We start from the raw sequence: 19,489 nt of genomic DNA, 5'->3' as shown, positions 1-19,489 counted from the left end.
CACGCATTTCAAACCCTGCTCCGCCCCACCCCCACTATGCCGTGCCTTGCATTCCCCAACTATGCCCCCCTCACTTTCACCCCCTTTCCTCACTATCCCTCCCCCCCTCCGAATCAGTTTAAACCTTCCTGCATCGCTTTTGCAAATTTACCCCCCAGGATATTGATTCCCCTCAGGTTCAGGTGTAGACCATCCCTCTTATAGAGGTCCCACCTTCCCCAGAATGAGCCCCAATTGCTCAAGTACCTGAACCCCTCCCTCCTGCACCATCCCCTCAGCCACGAGTTCAAACTTTCCCTCTCCCTATTCCTCTCTAAACTATCCCGTGGCACAGGCAAGAGTCCAGATATAACTACTCTTTCTGACTTCGCCTTTAGTTTCCACCCCAACTCCATAAATCTTTGCTTAATATCCCCTTCCCTTAATCTCCCTATGTCATGTGTCCCCACATGAACTATAACTTGGGGTTGATCTCCCTCTCCCCTAAGAGTCCTGAATACTCTGTCCGATACATCCTGGACCCCAGCCCCTGGTAGGCAACACACCAGCCCAGAGTCCCTACCCTTACCTCCAACTCTCCTATCCGTCCCCATAACTGTGGAGTCCCCAATCACGAGGCCCAATCTCTTACCCCTAACCACCTGAGGCTTGCCAATAGGCTCACCCCCAGAGACCTGCTCCCTTTGGCTATCCCCAGTTGATTTCTCCTCAACTGTAGCCTCCAGGACCGAGAACCTATTTTGGAGGGGAACAGCCCCAGGGTATTGTCCCCCCAACTGCTTTTTGCCCCTCTTCCTGGCAGTGACCCAAGACTTATTCCTAGGAGTGACTATCTCCTTATAACTCCTTTCTATGTCTGCCTCCACTTCCCGAATTATACGGAGCTCCTCTAATTCCCCTTCCAGCTCCTTTACACGCTCCTCCAGAAACTGCAATCTAACACACTTCCCACAAGTAAAATCACCTGAAACACTGTGGGAGTCCCTCACTACATACATCCCACAGGAGATGCAGCTTACAGCCTGAACTGCCATCCCTGAATCAATTACCAGCAGAAAAGTAAAAATATAAAACAAAACTTCCCTCACACTTATAATTTAGGTTAGAGGAGGTGGAAGGGTGGGATTCTCTACCAGTGTAGAGAATCGGGAATCCTCTCTGCACTAATTTATAGTGTTAGGGGCACGAGAGAAAAAAAAAACTACAACTACCGGTAAGCGTCCTAGTGACGACTTCCGGTTTCTAACTAATTTAAACAAAAACCGCCGAAACTCGCGACTTAGCACTAAAAATAAAAAGTTAAACGGAATAAACAGAAAAATATACCTTATTTTTGCCTCCTCGCACGCCCAAAAATCGCTGCCTCTCGACTCTGCTCCACAGGAACAATGAGGCCGAGACACGGAGGTAGGTGCTTTGTTATGCTTTGTAGGTAGGTAGGTGCTTTGTAGGTGCTATGCTAGTGTTCAAGTAGAACTATGATGTGGAGATGCCGGCATTGGACTGGGGCACAAGTAGAACTAGCCAGACTTCAGTTAGAAGAAAATGAAACCTGAATGAGAGAGAGAAATTAAAAGGCTCAAATATGAAAGAGAAAAAGGTTGAGAAAGAAAGAGAAGTTATAATTGGAAAGAGAAAAAGAGCAAAGTATGTGAACATGCATTGGAGGTGAATGGTGAGAATAGAGCAAACTTCTCAGTTCGGATTTGGCAAAAATATCCACTTGGCACCAATATCTACTGAGGAAGGACTAGAAATGTTCTTGTCTTTTCCACATTGTATTCCATCTGCCACTTCTTTGCACACCCTCCTAACCTGTCCAAGTCCTTCTGCAGCCCCCCCCCGCTTCCTCAGTACTATCTGTCCCTCTACATATCTTTGTATCATCTGCAAACTTAGCAGAAGTGCCTTTAGTTCCTTCCTCTAAGTTATTAATGTTCATTGTGAAAAGTTGTGGTCCCAGCACTGACCCCTGAGGCACACCATTAGTCACCAGCTCTCATATGCAGCACCTTGTCAAAGACCTTCTGGACATTTAAATAAATCATTTCCACTGGTTCCCCTTTATCTAATTTCATTGTTACCTCCTCAAAGAACTCTAACAGATTCGCCAGACATGACCTCCCCTTGACAAAGCCGTGCTGACTCAGTCCTACTTTATCATGCACTTCCAAGTACTCTGTGATCTCATCTTTAATAATGGACTCTAAAATCTTGCCAATGACTGAAGTCAGGCTAACTGGCCTATAATTTCCTGTCTGCTGCCTCCCTCCCTGAAACAGCAGTGTTACATTAGCTACTTTCCAGTCCTCTGGTACCCTCCCTGCCTCCCGTGATTGCTGAAAAATCACCACTGATGCTTCCACAATTTCCTCAGCCATCTCTTTTAGAACCCTGGGTGTAGTCCATCTGGTCCAGGTGATTTATCCACCTTCAGACCTTTCATTGTCCCCAGAACCTTCTCCTTTGTGATGGCCACTACACTCACCTGTGCCCCCTGTCTCTCCTGGAGCGTTGGCATCCCACTGGTATCTTCCACAGTGAAGAACTATTCAGTTCCTCCGCCATTGTTTTGTTTCCTATCATTACTACATCAGTGTCCTACTGGTATACAGAGTTATTTTGAGGGATCATGTCAAGCATTTTAGAGTTCTGTTTGACAGGTTGGCCAAAGCTAACCTATTTTGTTTAACAGAACGTCATGGTGAGTATAAGAATAATATGATATAATGTGCTAATGTGTTTAGAGGAAAACTGAGAAAGGAAACAAGACGGGCAAAGACAATGCATAAAAATAGATTCCAGGTAACATAAAGGGGAATCCAAATATCTTTAGTAAATACAAGCAGTAAAAATGGCAGATGAAAGGTGGTGAGGGCGGTTTAGGAACCAAAATGGAAGTTTGCTTCTGGAGTCAGAAGTACTAAAGGAGTACTTTACACCCATATTCACAAGCAGATGCAATCAATGTAGCAGTGGAACAGGAAGTAGTGGAGACATTGGATAGGATACAAATAGATAGAGGTATTTAGTAAGCTAGCAGTATTCAAAAGCAGAAAGATCACCTGGACTGGAAGAGATGTATCTGGAGTTGCTGAGAGAATAGATTTAAGTGACTTTAAGGTTGCATATGCCAGCTCAAAGAAAGGGGCAGCTGCTTGATGCCTGTGGACGAGTGAATTTTAATTAATCTGGGATTAATTAAATTATTCAGGGCAGCATGGTAGCACAGTGGTTAGCACCGCTGCTTCACAGCTCCAGGGACCTGGTTCGATTCCTGGCTTGGGTCACTGTCTGTGTGGAGTTTGCACATTCTCCACGTCTCTGTGTGGGTTTCTTCCGGGTGCTCTGGTTTCCTCCCACAGTCCAAAGATGTACAGGTTAGGTTGATTGGCCATGCTAAAATTGGCACTTAGTGTCCTGAGGTGCGTACGTTAGTGAGATTAGTGGGTAAATATGTAGGGATATGAGGGTAGGGCCTGGGTGGGGTTGTGGTCAGTGCAGACTCGATAGGCCAAATGGCCTCTTTCTGTACTGTAGGGTTTCTGTGATTCTATGGGACAAAATTACTTGGGAAAATGTGGACTAACACACAAAATAGTTGGCACAGATTTGTTAAAGTATTTCTCATCTGATAAAATTGATGGAATTCTTTGTTTAAAAGAAGGTTGAAGAAAATCGTTTGGTTTGATAAAGCACCACATAATAAACTTGAAACCCACGAGATTAAAGGGAAATGGAAATGTGCAGGTAAATTTTCAGAGTAGTTGTGAATAGTTGTATTTTTTCACCAAAGGGAGGTATATTGTTATCCCTTAGGGCAGCCTCAAAATCAGGACTGTTCTGACAGGTATAAAAGCCTTGGATGCGGATATCCTGGATATGATTTTATTTATTAGTGTCACATGTATTGGGACACAATGTAAAGTATTGTTTTTTGTGCTACACAGCCAAAACTTACTGTTCATAGAGTACATTGGTGAGGGGGGAAGGGAAGGGTAAGGTGCAGGTTATAGTGTCCCAGTTACAAGTAGGATGAATAGAAATATCAGCTTATATATGATATGACCATTCAAAAGTCTGATGATAGGGAAAAATTTCAAAGTTTGCAGATGAACATGTAGTAAACAATGAAGGAGATGGTAGCAGACTTCAGGAGAACAAAGCAGACCAGTCAGATCTTCTCATAGAAATCATAGAAACCCTACAGTGTAGAAAGAGGCCATTTGGTCCATCGAGTTTACACCTACCGCAATCCCACCCAGGACCCACCTGTCCTGACATATTTCCCCGGTGGTCCCTCTAACCTACACATCTCAGGACACTAAGGGGCAATTTTTAGCATGGCCAATCAACCTAACCCGCACATCTTTGGATTGTGGGAGGAAACCGGAGTACCCAGAGGAAACCCACGTAGATATGAGGAGAATGTGCAAACTCCACACAGACAAGCTGGGAATCGAACCCGGGTCCCTGGAGCTGTGAAGCAGCAGTGCTAACCACTGTGCTACTGTGCCGCCCTTGAATTCTACTTGAGTTTGTTTCTGAAAGGAAGGTTGAATCCATTGTCTGCGATCTTCACGACTTTTATGGCAAGGAGGCAGGCTCCTAAATCTACCCCAGCTGGCATGGTGGTCAGACCATGTGCTATTGACATGCAAGAAGTTTGCATTGCTGTGGCAACATACACTTTGCATACATGTTATATACAGGAGCTATGGATTGTAATGCCAGAAACTCTAATTCATTCACATTATATGGCTGATTGGGAATCTCTTCGGCACTTGACACCTGTCACTGGAATTTATTGGAAGGATTTACAAGTTGATAGTCAACCTGCATGGCAGCGTTATGAACGCACCTTATTGGTCATTAGGTTCTGGAGTAGGACTCGAACCTGGAGCTTCTGGGTGGCACAGTAGCACAGTGATTAGCACTGCTGCCTCACAGCGCCAAGGATCTGCGTTCAATTCCTGGCTTGGATTACTGTTTGTATGGAGTTTGTTCATTCTCACCATGTCCGTATGGGTTTCCTCCGGATTCTCCGGTTTCCTCCTACAGTCCAAAGATGTGCGGGTTAGGTGGATTGGCTATGCTAAATTGCCCCTTATTATGAGGGGAGCAAGCTAGGATAAATGCATGAGGTCATGAGGATAGGGCCTGGGTGGGATTGTGGTCAGTACAGACTCGATGGGCCAAATGACTCTGTAGGATTCTGTGATTCTGACTCAGGCAGGGAAAGAACCCACTGCATTCAATTGCACCTGGCATTTCGTCAGTAAGGAGGTCTTGTTGCAGAGAAGTGTGAAGTATTACATTTTGTAAGGAAGAACAAATAAACAATACATGCATGTTTAGAAATATACCTTTTAAAGGACTTTCTGGAACAGAGAGAGCTTAGCAGTGCACGTATGCAGGTATTTAAAGATGCTGGACAAGATGACAACGTTGTTAAAAAGGCAAATGGAATCCCTGGATTTATAAAGATTAAGTTTTCTGAGATCACTTACTTAGACATTTCATAGGTCAAGGTCAAGTGTTACTATCAACCATTCACGGTGGCTGTCAACACAGTGAAACAGATGTATGGACCAATCAGTTAGCTACTTCACTAGGAAGTTTAATGCACATCAGAGAGAGTGCTTTGACAATTGAGAAAGAGACTTTCCTTATTTTTTTTGGCTGTTCAATAGTTTGAAATATATGTAATCCACAATTCAGAGCTATTAATCTATAGAGACTGCAACCCACCTGTGTTCCTAGAAAGGTTCGGAACGAAGATGCACAGAGTGTTTTATTGGAATTAATGTGACATCCTGTTTACACTAAAAAATTGGTTTTATTCATACCACATGCACAACACTTATATCCTGTCCAAAATTTCAAGAGAAGGAAAACTGAATTATGATAATTTTATGATGTTTAAATCCTGGTAATTCTGATTAACACATTTGTTTGGATTTGTTAGTAGTTAAGCTTTCATGATTTTGTAAAGGAGATGTGTCTAATTGTGGAAAATGACAAAAACACATGCAATAAGCTTTCTTTTAAAATGTATATATGACAATAAGAACTTGCTGCAATGGTGAAGCAGTTGTAAAAATAAATTTATAAGACAAAAGTTTTCTTTATCCCAAAGGAGGTAAATGTGTTGCAATCTATGGCTTATTAGCCAGTCGGGTGTATGTCCGAACTGTTGTCTTGAGTAGATGAGGTGTTGGATTTTCTGTTGGGTATACCCATCCTGATTTCAAAGCTTGTATCTTTTTGAGCACGTGTAGTTGATTTTGTAACCATGCCTTCTGTCTCCACTGGCAGTTATCTAATTTGGACTCTTCACCATTGCTCTGACTGACCTTTGCTTCACTGCTAATGTGCCAACACTTTTGAATTCCCATTTGCGTCAGCTGCTAATTTACTGTCTCTTTGCCCTTTAATTTCCTTTTCATCTCTGATTTTTATGCAGCCCTATTCTCCCTTGTATTATCAAATTGATGTCTGCCATATGCTGCTTTTTGTACATCATCCTAGTCTCTAACTTTCATAATCCAGTACGTTCTGGCTTTTGTTGTCTTTCGTTTCTTCCCTTTAAATGTCATCCATTTTTACATTTCTCTCTTACATTTCTACCTGCCAGTCTTTTACTCTAAATGACCTGGGCAATATGTCTTCTTAACTCTCTGAAATTGACTCTGATCCAGTTAAGTGTTCATCCCCCCCGTGACATTTTCCACTTGACACACCTAATTCCCCAGAATTATATCCAGAAATGCCCCTTTCATCTTTGGATAGGAAACAGGTTAAACAAGGAAATTCTTCTGAATGTACTTCAATAATTTCTTTTTCCTGCCCTTGGGCAGCATGGTGGCACAGTGGTTAGCACAGGGACCCAGGTTCAATTCCCAGCTTGCATCACTGTCTGTGGAGGCTGCACGTTCTCCCTGTGATTATGTGAGTCTCCTCCAGGTGCTCCAGTTTCCTCCAACAGTCCAAAAGATATGCATGTTAGGTACATTGGCAATACGAAATTCTCCCTCAGTGTACCTGAACAGGCATCGAAATGTGGCAACTCAGGGATTTTCACAGTAACTTCATTGCATTGTTAATATGAATATGATGCTAATCAACATTTCTAAACCTCTCCCTGGGCTCTGTACCAATGAAGGAGAGTTTTCATAGAATTCTGAAATTTCAGTATGGAAGGAAATCCCTCCTGAAGAAAGGAGGGAGATAGAAAGCAGAAAACTTTAAACCAGATAGCCTAACATCTGTAATTTGGAAAATGCTGGAATTCGTCATTAAGGAATGAGTAGCAGGGCAATCAGAAAATCATAATACAGTTAAACAGAGTCAACGTGGCTTCATGAAAAGAAAATAGTGTTTGTCGAGTTATGTGGCTCTACCACTGTGCTAAAATGGATAGACTTCAAACAGATTAAGCAGCTCAAGACTGGGAACCCATGAGGTGCTGTGGGCCATTAGCTGCAGAATTGTACTTAACCACAATTTGTAACCTCATGATCTGGCATATCCACCCTCTATCAATACCACCAAGATAGATGATCAACCCTAGCTCAATGAGGAAGCAGGAGAGAGAATGCCAGACAACACCAGGCATACCTAAAAATGAGATGTCAGTCTAATGACGATACAACACAGGACTACTTGCATGTCAAACAGCATAAGCAATAAGTAATAGACAAAGCTAAGCAATTCCACAACAGTTGGATCAGATTAAAAGTCTGCAGCCCTGCCACATCCACCCTTTGATGGTGATGGACAATTAAAGCACTCAAAGGGGAGGCACTTACATTGCAAAGGCAAGGAACCCTGACAAAATTCCAGCAATTGTACTGAAAACTTGTGCTCCAGAACTTGATACACCCTTAGCCAAACTGTCCCAATGCATCTATAATTCTGGTATCTACGTACCAATGTGGAGAATTGCCTAGTTATGTCCTATACATAACAAATCAAACCTGGCCAATTACCACTCCATCACTCTACTCTCATCAGTAAAGTGTGGGAAGATGCTATGAGGCAGCACTTATCAGCAACAAGTGCTCACAGACACTCAGTTTTATTAGGGTCACTCAGCTTCTGACCGCATCCACAGCCTTCAAAATGGGACAGAAGAACTGCAAGGGTCAAATGAAAGTGACTGCTCTTGATGTCAACGCAGCATTGACTTGGTATTTAATCAAAGAGTCAGTGGAAATCCTTGGGAGGATGGGGGGACGGAGGGGTGAAGGTGGGAAGAGAGAGAGAGAGAGAGAGAGACCTTCCATTAGGTGGAGTCATACCTTGCACCAAAAAAGATGGCTATGATTGATGGAGGTCAGTCATCTCTGCTGCAAGACATCACTGTGGATATTCTTCAAGGGAGTGCCCTAAGCTTCTTCATCTTCATCAATGACCTTCCTTGCATCATAAAGTCAGAAGTGGGCATATTCATTGATGACTGCACAATGTTCAGCACCATTCATGACTTTTCAGATACTAAAGCAGTCCACGTCAAGTGCAGCAAGACCTGGACAGTATTCAGGCTTAGGCTGACAAGTGGCAAGTCACATTTGCTCCACACAAGTGCCAGGCACTGACCATCTCCAACAAAAGAGAATCTAACCATTGGCTTTTGATATTCAGTGGCATTACCATTGCAGAATCCCCCACTGTCAACATCCTGGGTGTTGTCATTGACCAGAAACTGAACTAGACTAGCCATATAAATGCTATGGCTATAAGACCAGATCAAAGGCTAGTAATCCCACAGCAAGTAACTCACCACCTGTGTATCAAAAACTGCCCACCATCTACAAGGCACAAAACGGGAGTGTGATGAAATACTGTCCACTTGTAGGTCCAAAATCATCCAAGAAGATCAACACTATAAAGGACAAAGTAGCCCTCCAGATTGCTACCCCTTCCACAAACGTTCAATCTGTCCATCACTGATGGGTAGTGGCAGCCATGTATACCGTCTACAAAATGCACTGCAGAAACTCACCAAGTTTCCTTTAAGAGCACCTTCCAAACCTATGACTACTACCATCTAGGAGGACAAGGGCAGCAGATACCTGGAGCTCCAACTTACCGCCCTTAAAAATACAACGCCATCCCTTTACTGTCACTGGATCAAATTCCTGGAAATCCTTCCCTATAAGTGGGTGTACCTATACCTCGGACTGCAGCAGTTCAAGAAGGCAGCTCATCACCTTCTCAAGGGCAACTATAGATGGACTATGAATTTTAGCTTTGCCAGCAACACCCACATCCCATAAAATGATGCTTTTAAAAAAGGGTCCCTTCAACAAATATGATCTTAACATGGTAGAATTTCCTGTTCAGTTTGAGGGTGAGAATCCTGGGTCTGAAACTAATATGTTACAAAGATATGAAAGGTAGTATTTGAAGAAAGCAATGGGAGTTCTTGCTTGCTGGAGAGTCAACATGAGTCTTACATCGTCACTTTGAAGGAAAGGCTAGCATTTTAAGTGCCAGTCAGGTACTTGACTGAGGTGGGCATTCCCTGGGATAAAGGTCAACATAGACAGAAGTCCCACCTGCCGCAAACTGTCAGCCAATCAGAGACACAACATTTGAAACTCAACCCAGACGTAGTGTAAGCACCAGACACAACCTACCATCTCCTGAGATGGACCATCAGCAATATTTGCACGGACAGTGGATTAGCTAAATAATGGAAAACGGAATAGAAATCAATGGGTCATTTTCAGGTTAACAAGCTATAACTAGTGAGGTACCACAAGGATCAATGCTGGGGCCTCAACAATTTATGATCTATATTTATGATTTGGATAAATGACGAATGCATTGTAATGGAATTTGCTGGTACACAAATATGTGGTAAAGTAAGTTGCAAGGAAGACACAATAAATCTACAAGGGGTTATAGGTAGGTTAAGTTAGTGTGCAAAAATTTGTCAGATGGAATATCATGTGGGGAAATGTGAGATTCATTTTGTTAGGAAGGAGAAAAGATCAAAATATTATTTAAATACAGATACTACAGAATGCTGCAGGTAGAAAGGATCTAGATGTCAAAACCTAGCATAGTAATGAGGAAGACAAATGGAATTTTGGCCTTTATTTCAAGGGGGATGCAGTACAGAGAATTTGTGAGGCCACTGGAGTTCTGCATACAGCTTGGATCTCCTTAACTAAGAAAAGATGTACTTGCATTGGACACAGGAAAGATTGAGCAGGTTCGGCCTCATGAGTTTACCAGAATGAGAAGTGACCTTGATGAAATATATAAGATTCTCTGGGGGTTAACAGGGTAGGTGCTAAGAGGCTATTTCCCCTAATAAAGGAGATTAGAACCTGGGACAAAGTTTCAGAATGATGTATCTCTTAGTTAAGATGGAACAGAAGAAGAATTTCTTCTCTGAAAGGGTCTGAATCTTTGGAATTCTTTACCTCAGAGAACAGTGAAGACTGTCTCATTGAATATGTTCAAGGTTGAGGTGAATAAGTTTTTGAACGATAAGGGAGTCGAGGGTATAGGAAACGGGCAGGAAACTGGGTTGAAGGCCAAGATCCTATCAGTGATGGCAGAGCAGAAAAGTCATTTGGCCTTATTTCTCATCTTTCATTGTTCCTATAATTGAAGGTTGCTGAGTCATTTTACTTGAGACAGCCAAAATTACAGTAAATTGTTGGTGGATAAAACATTTTGCTTAAAGAGCTCATTTCTCAATTTAGTTTAGATTTAAAAGCTCAGGATCCCTTTTGTCTGTGTAAATAGAGTGATTTCTCTTGTAAGTTTTACAAGACATCATCAATAGTTGTTTGCCTTTATGTTTGAAGAAGGAATATCATTCTATATTTTAAAATAAATTAAACACACACCAAGTGGGTTCAATAAAATAATTCCATAATTCTATACGTTTTTAAAATTGGGTTTCTTTTTCTTTTTTAGATATCGCTAATGGTTCAGGTTCAGGAGGTGGTTATCGACCCCCCCCCAGAACAAAAGAAGTGATAATTAATGGGCAGACGGTCAAGTTAAAGTATTGCTTTACCTGTAAAATCTTCCGGCCACCACGTGCCTCTCACTGTAGCCTTTGTGATAACTGTGTAGGTAAGTGATTAAAAATTGTATCATGGCAAGAGAAAAATAAATACTAATACGTTGGGCTTTAGAAAATGTTGTCATTAAAAGAAAAATGCCGCTTTTGCAGATTTTTTTGAATTTGATTAATTGTACAGTTACAAAATAATCATCAAATATTCACATTTTTAAACAAGTTGGATTGATTAAAACCACAATAACCCATTGTTCCTTCCTAGTCTGTATACAGGCTTGAATTATTTCACACTTCATGCACTAATTCCAAGTAGAGGAAGTACAGTAGTGTGTATTTTGCAGCCCGTAGTGAAACTTTACAAAAATACTTCAATCTAGTTTCCCCAAGATATATTTCATAACTAGTCACCTTGATGATCTGTTATGCATCGTGTGAGAGTCTATGTGTTTGGTAATTTTCAATATTAGATTATCTGATACAATAATACACAGCATGGTGGCATAGTGGTTAGCAGTGCTGCCTCACAGCACCAGGGATCCGGGTTTAATTCTGGCCTCTTTGTGGAGTTTGCATGTTCTCCTTGTGTCTGCATGGGTTTCCTCCAGGTGCTTTGCTTTCCCCCCACACTCCAAACGTGTGCAGATTAAATTGATTGGACATGCTAAATTGCTGCTTAGTGTCAGAAGGGTTAGCAGAGTTAAGTATGTGGAGTTATGGGAACAGGGCCTGGGTGGGATTGTTGTTGGTGCAAGCTTGATGGGTCAAATGGCCTCCTTCGAGACTGTCAGGATTCTATGATTCTATTCAGTGAATTATTGGCATTTTAAAATGACTGAAACACAGGCAATTCATCCATTAACGTTGGGCTAATGGATTTGAGATTTTGAATACGTAACTTTTTAAATTCATGTTCTGTTTTTATCCAAGTGAAGAAGATAATAAATATTGAGCCTTTTATGACATTCTTTTTCAAACTGAGAAAGTGACTTTTTTTAGAAACAAAACCTTTAAAGAAAAGATTTACTAGGATGCTACTAGGACTTAATGGTTTGAGTTATAAGGAGAGGCTGGATAGACTGGGACATTTTCCCCTGGTGCGTAGGAGGCTTAGGGATGATGTTATCGAGATTTATAAAATAATGAGGGGCATAGATCAGCTAGATAATCAACATCTTTTCCCAAAGATAAGGGAATCTAAAACTAGAGGGCATAGGTTTAGGGTGAGGTGGGGGAGAGATACAAAAGAGCCCAGAGGGGAAATTTTTTTCATATAGAGGGTGCTGAGTGTCTGGAATGAGCTGCCAGAGGCAGTAGTAGAGATGACAATGACTAGAGCAATTGTTCGTCCATCAACGTTGCAGAAATCATCTGATTTGTGAGTTTTAAAGCCTGGTATTGTGTGACTATTAAGGATGCTAAATTAGCCATATCTGACAAGATTCTTTTTCTGGATTGAAAATATGTGCCTTTTGTTTTAAAGTAGCAGACTAATAATGTCATAGATTGTGGAGAATACTTTATTGTTAGAAAGTAGCTTATTAAATAGAGATTAATTAGGATTGTGGTAGTCCTGTATTCTTCAAGAGATTGTGGATTTTCCAGGAAGAAATTGCTGGTTAGGAGTCTGTAGCAGGTACTCTGGACTTCTTTCTCAGGCAGAGCATAACAAGTGCTTTCACAAGAAGTTTAACCTCTATCAACGAGGTATGTGTTAACTAAATATAGAGAATGCATCTAGGCAGTATTTTGAGCAAGGCTTCGCTTGTGTTTTGAAGCTAGTTAGGAGTGCAATGGCAAATGTGATGCTTCAAATAAGTCATTATCATAAGAACATAAGAAATAGGAGCAGGAGTAGGCCATCTAGCCCTTCGAGCCTGCCCCGCCATTCAATAAGATCATGGCTGATCTGTCGTGGCTCAGTTCCACATTCCCGCCCTCTCCCCATAACCCTTAATTCCCTCTCTTATCAAAAACCCATCAACCCGCGTCTTAAAAATATTTAGCGAGGTAGCCTCCACCACTTCAACGGGCAGAGAATTCCAGAGATTCACCACCCTTTGAGTGAAGAAGTTCCTCCTCAACTCCGTTCTAAACCGCCCCCCCTTTATCTTGAGGCTATGCCCCCTAGTCCTACTATCCTTTCTGAGCGGGAAGAGTCTCTCCACCTCTATCCTATCCATCCCATTCATCATCTTATACGTCTCAATGAGATCTCCCCTCATTCTTCTAAACTCTAACGAGTACAAGCCTAGTTTATTCAGTGTCTCCTCATAGCTCAACCCCCTCAACTCCGGCATCAGCCTAGTAAACCTCCTCTGCACTCCCTCCAAGGCCAAAATATCCTTGCGTAAGTACAGCGCCCAAAACTGCACACAGTACTCCAGCTGCGGCCTCACCAATGCCCTATACAGCCGCAGCAAGACCTCCCTACTTTTATATTCAATCCCCCTCGCTATGAAGGCCAGCATCCCATTCTCCTTCCTGACCACCTGCTGCACCTGCAAGCTGGGTTTTTGCGATTCATGCACAAGGACCCTGAGGTCCCTCTGCACCGTCACCTGCTGCAGTTTTTCTCCACGTAAGTAATAATCCTTCCTACCATTATTCCTACCAAAGTGTACCACCTCGCACTTGCCAACATTAAATTCCATTTGCCAGTTCCTGGCCCATTCGCCCAGCCTATCTAGATCCTTCTGTAGACTCTCCATACCCTCCGCACAATTTGCCGTACCACCAATCTTGGTGTCATCAGCAAATTTCGACACCCTACACTCGGTTCCTTCCTCCAGATCATCTATATAAATGGTAATTAGCTGAGGCCCCAGCACTGACCCCTGGGGCACTCCACTAGTCACCATCCGCCAATCCGAATAGCACCCATTGACCCCCACTCTCTGCCTCCTATTTGACAACCAATCCTCTATCCACACTAACACCCTACCCCCAACTCCATGTCCCCTGACCTTCTGCAATAACCTCTTGTGAGGTACCTTGTCAAACGCCTTCTGAAAATCAAGAAAGACCACATCCACTGGCTCTCCTCTATCCACCGCCCTAGACACATCCTCATAGAACTCCAGTAAATTTGTCAGACACGACTTCCCTTTAACGAAACCGTGCTGCGTCTGCTCTATCAAGCAATTTCTCTCAAGATGCCTCGCTATTTCCTCCTTGATGACGGATTCTAACATTTTACCTACAACAGACGTTAAACTAACCGGCCTATAATTCCCCGCCTTTTGCCTGGCACCCTTCTTAAACAACGGTGTAACATTAGCCGCTTTCCAATCTTCCGGCACTTCCCCGGAATCCAGCGACGTCTGGAAAATAACCACCGAGGCATCCACTATCACCTCCGCCATTTCTTTCAGAACCCTCAGATGCATTCCATCCGGTCCTGGGGACTTATCCACAATCAGCCCCTCCAGTCTGTCGAGCACCGCCTCTCTAGTAACAGTAATGTCATCGAGACCCTCCAGTCCTACCACCTTTCCATCTCTAACACCCGGTAAATTATTCACGTCCTCCTCCATGAAGACAGAAACAAAAAAGTTGTTCAGGACCTCAGCCATATCCCCATCCCCTACCACTAAGTCCCCCTTCTCATCCTCTAAGGGACCAACGTTCACCCTAGCCAGCCTCTTCATTTTTATGTATTTATAAAACCTCTTGCTATTTTTTTTATATTAATCGCTAGCCCAGCTTCATAGTTTCTCCTACCCTTCTTTATCAACTTCTTTGTCAATCTTTGTTGACATTTAAACCTCTCCCAATCCTCTTCTCGCCCACTACTCTTAGCTACTCTAAACGCCTCCGCTTTTAATTTAACACTTTCCTTCACCTCCTTCGTTATCCACGGCTTATTACCTCTCCTCCTACTGTCCTTTTTGACCATTGGAATAAATTTCTGCTGAGCACCAAGAAAGATCTCCTTAAAGATCCTCCACTGGTCCTCAGCAGACCTACCTTCCAACGCGCTCCCCCGGTCCACATTCGCCAATTCTTCTCTCATCCTACCGTACTCCCCTCTGTTCAAACAAAGTGACTGTTGCACTATTGATTGGAATCATAACTGCCCCTTTTATTGAATACTTTACTTACGGGCATTGTTCTTGCAAATAAATAATGCTGTTTATTGTAAAAATGATGTCCCAGTATTATTGAGTGTTTGTTTTATTTTAAAATGCTATTGTGTTGTGGTTAACGTGTTGCAGCCATACTTCCCGTGTAAATTTTTTGCACATCCAAAGTTCAGTTCTCTGATGTCTTGGGTGTCTTTCCTAGCAAAATTATTTTGGAAGTGCTCCCATTGAAATCTGAAGCTGCTGCAAAATGCATATTTGCAATTCATGTAACAATGCACAAATTGGCCGATTGAATATGATGTATCCCCACATTTTAGACACTCTTGCAGGTCCTGTCAGACCCCTTGTTGCAGACACCATGCTAAAGAGTCTCTGCTGTTCCAAGCTGGTGACATGATCCCATGGTTTTAAACCTGTTCGTCTAATACAACTCGCATGCCTACCCCATATATGTTTTCTTTTGCCAAAAATAGTGAATGCTTACACAGGAAATAAATATTTTTACCAATGAGACACGTGTGCTAGAAATATATATTGCCACCAAAAAATCCAAAAAAAAGGAGGAAGAACATTTATTGCAGATGTCACTAGATTAGAATATGTTACTTGTCTGACATTTTTTCAAAGCAGTAATAATCGAGTAACTGCAGTTCTCAGCAGTATGTGTTCTTTAATTAAACCAAAAAAAAGTTTTCTCCATTCTCCTTTGACCATGTAGCAGTTCAGTGAAAAGGTACTGATAGAAACTTGTTTGTTAATTTATATCCAGCTTCTATTTACACAGTTGCCAATCAAAAATAGATGGTCAGAAATCAGGAGCTTAAGCTACAAGAACATTTCTGACAGCAATTGCCCTCACCTACCTTTTTGGGACACAGCCAAGCCCCCTCTAAAGTGACAGTTGCAAAGAGATATAAACATTTTTTGATGATATACAGTTATCAATGTATCTGTTTCTGCCACTTGTTAAGCAACCTGCATAGTTAGAGATGACTCATCAACCTCTGTAATGGCATCAGCTTTTTATAGCCCATCCTATTTGCCTTTGAGATAGTAGTGGTGAAACATTTTCTTGAATCTCTGTAGTCCATGTGTTGTAGAACCACCAACAGTGCTTTTAGCAAAGGAGTCCCAGGATTTTGACCCAGTGACGGTGTAGGTACAGCAACACTGTTCCTAGTCAGAGTTCTGTGTGCTTGTAAGTGAACTTGAAGGTGTTTCCATGCATCTGCTGCCTTTGTCCTTCAAGGCAGTGGCAATCATGGGTTTAGAAAGTGCTATTGAGAGGGTCACGTGGTGTGAACCAGGAATGGCTGTATTTCTTTGAGCTCTGGCACTACTCATCTTTTAATCCTTTCTTTTATCCTGATGCACAGCCCATAAGTACGTAATCCTGGAGTGAAAACTCCGTTATGGCCCTGGAAGATTTATGGTTAAGTTTTGAGACAAAACGCTGAGTAAAGCCATGAAAATCCTCAATGGAAAGAAGCAACAGAGGGCAGGTGGTGTGGAGCTGAGCCCTCAATATGGCGATTTGGTCAGTGAACAGACTCCCAACCCACTGACGTTGAAAGCGTTGTAGATGATGACTGCAATTTTAAGATTAAAATAGATGACGAACTTGGCTTTTTGGCACAGAATTTCTGTGCTCATACTGCTGAACTACAGAGTACCAATAAGAAGCTTGATGAAGCAGAATACCGTATCTTGTTTCTGAGACCTGAGCCCCCCAGCTGATAATCATGCGTTCTCTACACCTTCAGTTGCAGATGTTTCAGTTAGGTTGGAAATTGACTGAAAGCTACCTGAATGCAATTTGCTTGCTTTATCCTCCTACCTTGAGGGCAACACTTGATGGATCCTAAAGGCTGTCCATAATCCTACAAAGGCTTTGGCCTGTTTCAACTCCATGATGGCAATAATTTGGAGTCATAACCTGCAATTTATCCCTAATCCTGGATTTTAACCCTTTTTGTTAAACCCCTTCTTTTGATTTTGCTATGTCATTTATCATGTTGACAGGAGTGATCTATGACCGCAGACATATTTTATCTGGTATCCTTTGAAAACCAGAGACATCCATTTTTTTTATAATGGAATGTATCTCTCCATGTATTTCTTTAATCACTCCAAGCTTAAGACACAGATTTGATCCTACTATTTCCTCATGCCAGAAGTGAAAGTTGGCATGGGGTAACTAGCTGCATTTCCTCTAGTTCTGTGTCAAAATTGAATCCTGTCCTTTAAAGAGCTTGAGACTGTTGGGGAGCACATTAGGTACGTTGTATGGCACTTGGGCTGTGTGATATTTGTCCATCATTTCTTCTTCTTATCCTTGCATTTTGGTGGAATTTACTGTAAGATTATTTGCCCTTGTCATGGCTAATATAAGTATGGCAATTGCATGGAAGTGGGTGGGTGGTGTCGTGCCTTGCCATGTGTTTTTAACTCTTGCACAACAGACAAAGAACTGCAGGCCAACTTCTTATTGATAGAATAACATTTATTCATTTACACAATTAATATTAGTTATAGTAGCTATTTTTACAGGACAATCAGAAGTTTCAAACTTACTGCTGGATTTGACTTAATTTTGAGTGGCTGACAAGTACCCAAGCAGATATTGGCATCTGTTGGTCTCTGCAGTCACCTCGCTATGGTCTGATCTTTGGTCTGGTCTGATCCTCTTCTTCTAAGTCAGGTCTCCTCCTTCTCATCTGGATGGTCCAGGTTTGCCCTTCATGGATGTTGGCCTCGAGAGTCACTACTTCCGGTGGTTTGTTGCGCAGTACCTTTATCCTTGGATTATTTTGCATCCTTTGGGGCTCGCGATCATTACCAATCAATCGATCAAGACTCGATCACCCTGATCGATGGAGTCCAACCGGGTGCTGCCACACTGGTTTCAGGGTGTGTATCAAACAGCCATGTAGGTTGCATACCTCCCTCCCAAATAAGAGATTAAGCTGCCACTTTTTTACCAAAGGATGTTTGACCAGAGAGTATCTGTTGTCTTCGGGATGGCCTATTTTCTGTGTATTCCCAATGTCTAAGGCTGCAGCCCACTTGTCTCAGTCATATATTCATTTAGGGCTGCAGCCTGTTCGTCTCAGTCCTAATACACACTTGGCCATCCCATCCCATCATGTATTGCAATCGCCATCTTTGATGGCCCGTTTGGCCACTGTGGTTTAATGTAAATGTTTTTGGCAATGTCCATTGAGTCCTCTCAGCTGGTGAGGAAGACCCTCTTAGAAGCATTAGTGTTGCATAGTTTCTTTTTCTGTACTTTTTGTTATGTTGGGGTCAAAGAATTACTGATGGACTCCTGTAAAGATACAGACAGAGCGCATATCCTGTGCTCGGTGGTGTCTCCAGAATAGCTGGGGATGGGAAAAATGTGCTTTGGTGCGTGCCTGTGCATGGTGCAAGAATCTTTAGCTGACCAGCCTTTTCTGTATCTGTGTCAATATCTTGTATTCTCCTTGGCTGACTCTTCAGGGGAAGGCATGCACCATTATTCCATGTGCTCATGGTTTTATGTTGTTATCCTGTTTTTCCCCAACCTCTAAAACATCCTTTCATGATTTGTATCTTTGGAGGTGTTGTTTACAATAAATGATCCGTACCAGCTGCATTGGTGCTTTTTTTTCTGTGTGTATTTGTGGAAAAATGGTTATGCTGGACTGTATCAATCCTTGAAGGTACGTTGCCTTGTTGTAAAAATGGGGGAAAATCCTCAATAAAAATGTATCAAAATAAAATGCTGTTGAAGGAGCCTTAATGAATTGCTGCAATGCAACTGGTCAATGGTACATACTGCTGCCACTGTGCATAGGTGGTGGAGGCTATGTCAATCTAATGGACTGTTTGGTCCTCGGTGTGTCAAACTTCCTTGAGAGTTGTTGGTGCTGCACTCGTACGTGCAAGTGGAGAATGTTCCATTAGATTCCTGACTTGTGCCATGTAGATGGCAGACAGTCTTTGAGGAGTCAGGAGGTGAATTAATCATCACAGAATTTCTAACTCTGACCTGTTCTTGTAACCACAATAGTTATATGGCCACATTCAGTTTCGGGTTAGTGGCAACCCCAGATGTTGTTAGTGGGGAATTCAGCGATGATAATGCCATTTAATGGCAAGGGAAGATGTATAGATTTTCTCTCGTTGAAGATGATCATTGCCTGGCAGTTGCATGTTGCTAATGTTATTTACAAATTATCAGCTCAAGACTGATTATTATCTAGGTCTCTGCATATGGACATGGACTGCTTCACTATCTGAGGAGTCACAAATCATGCTGAACATTGTGCAACAATGAACACCTCCCTTCTGACCTTAAGGTCATTGACAG

General features: G+C 42.3%; 1 protein-coding gene across 7 annotated transcripts in view; it reads left to right on the top strand.

The window, feature by feature from the left end:
* zdhhc14 (zDHHC palmitoyltransferase 14) overlaps positions 1-19,489 on the top strand; it is a 242,312-nt gene that overhangs the window by 115,112 nt on the left and 107,711 nt on the right. For 6 of the 7 annotated variants that reach the window (XM_080200321.1, XM_080200320.1, XM_080200325.1 and 3 more), the window contains exon 3: positions 10,942-11,103. The exons of the other annotated variant lie outside the window; for it this stretch is intronic. In XM_080200321.1, the coding sequence (XP_080056447.1) occupies positions 10,942-11,103 (162 nt within the window). The remainder of the gene's footprint in view (positions 1-10,941; positions 11,104-19,489) is intronic. 7 annotated transcript variants of the gene reach the window in all.

Source organism: Carcharhinus amblyrhynchos, chromosome 12, assembly GCF_965287045.1.
Source record: "Carcharhinus amblyrhynchos chromosome 12, sCarAmb.v2.hapA, whole genome shotgun sequence".
Lineage (NCBI taxonomy): Eukaryota > Metazoa > Chordata > Chondrichthyes > Carcharhiniformes > Carcharhinidae > Carcharhinus > Carcharhinus amblyrhynchos.
Note: the sequence above shows the minus strand (reverse complement) of the source record. Positions and strands in the feature narration are given on the sequence as shown.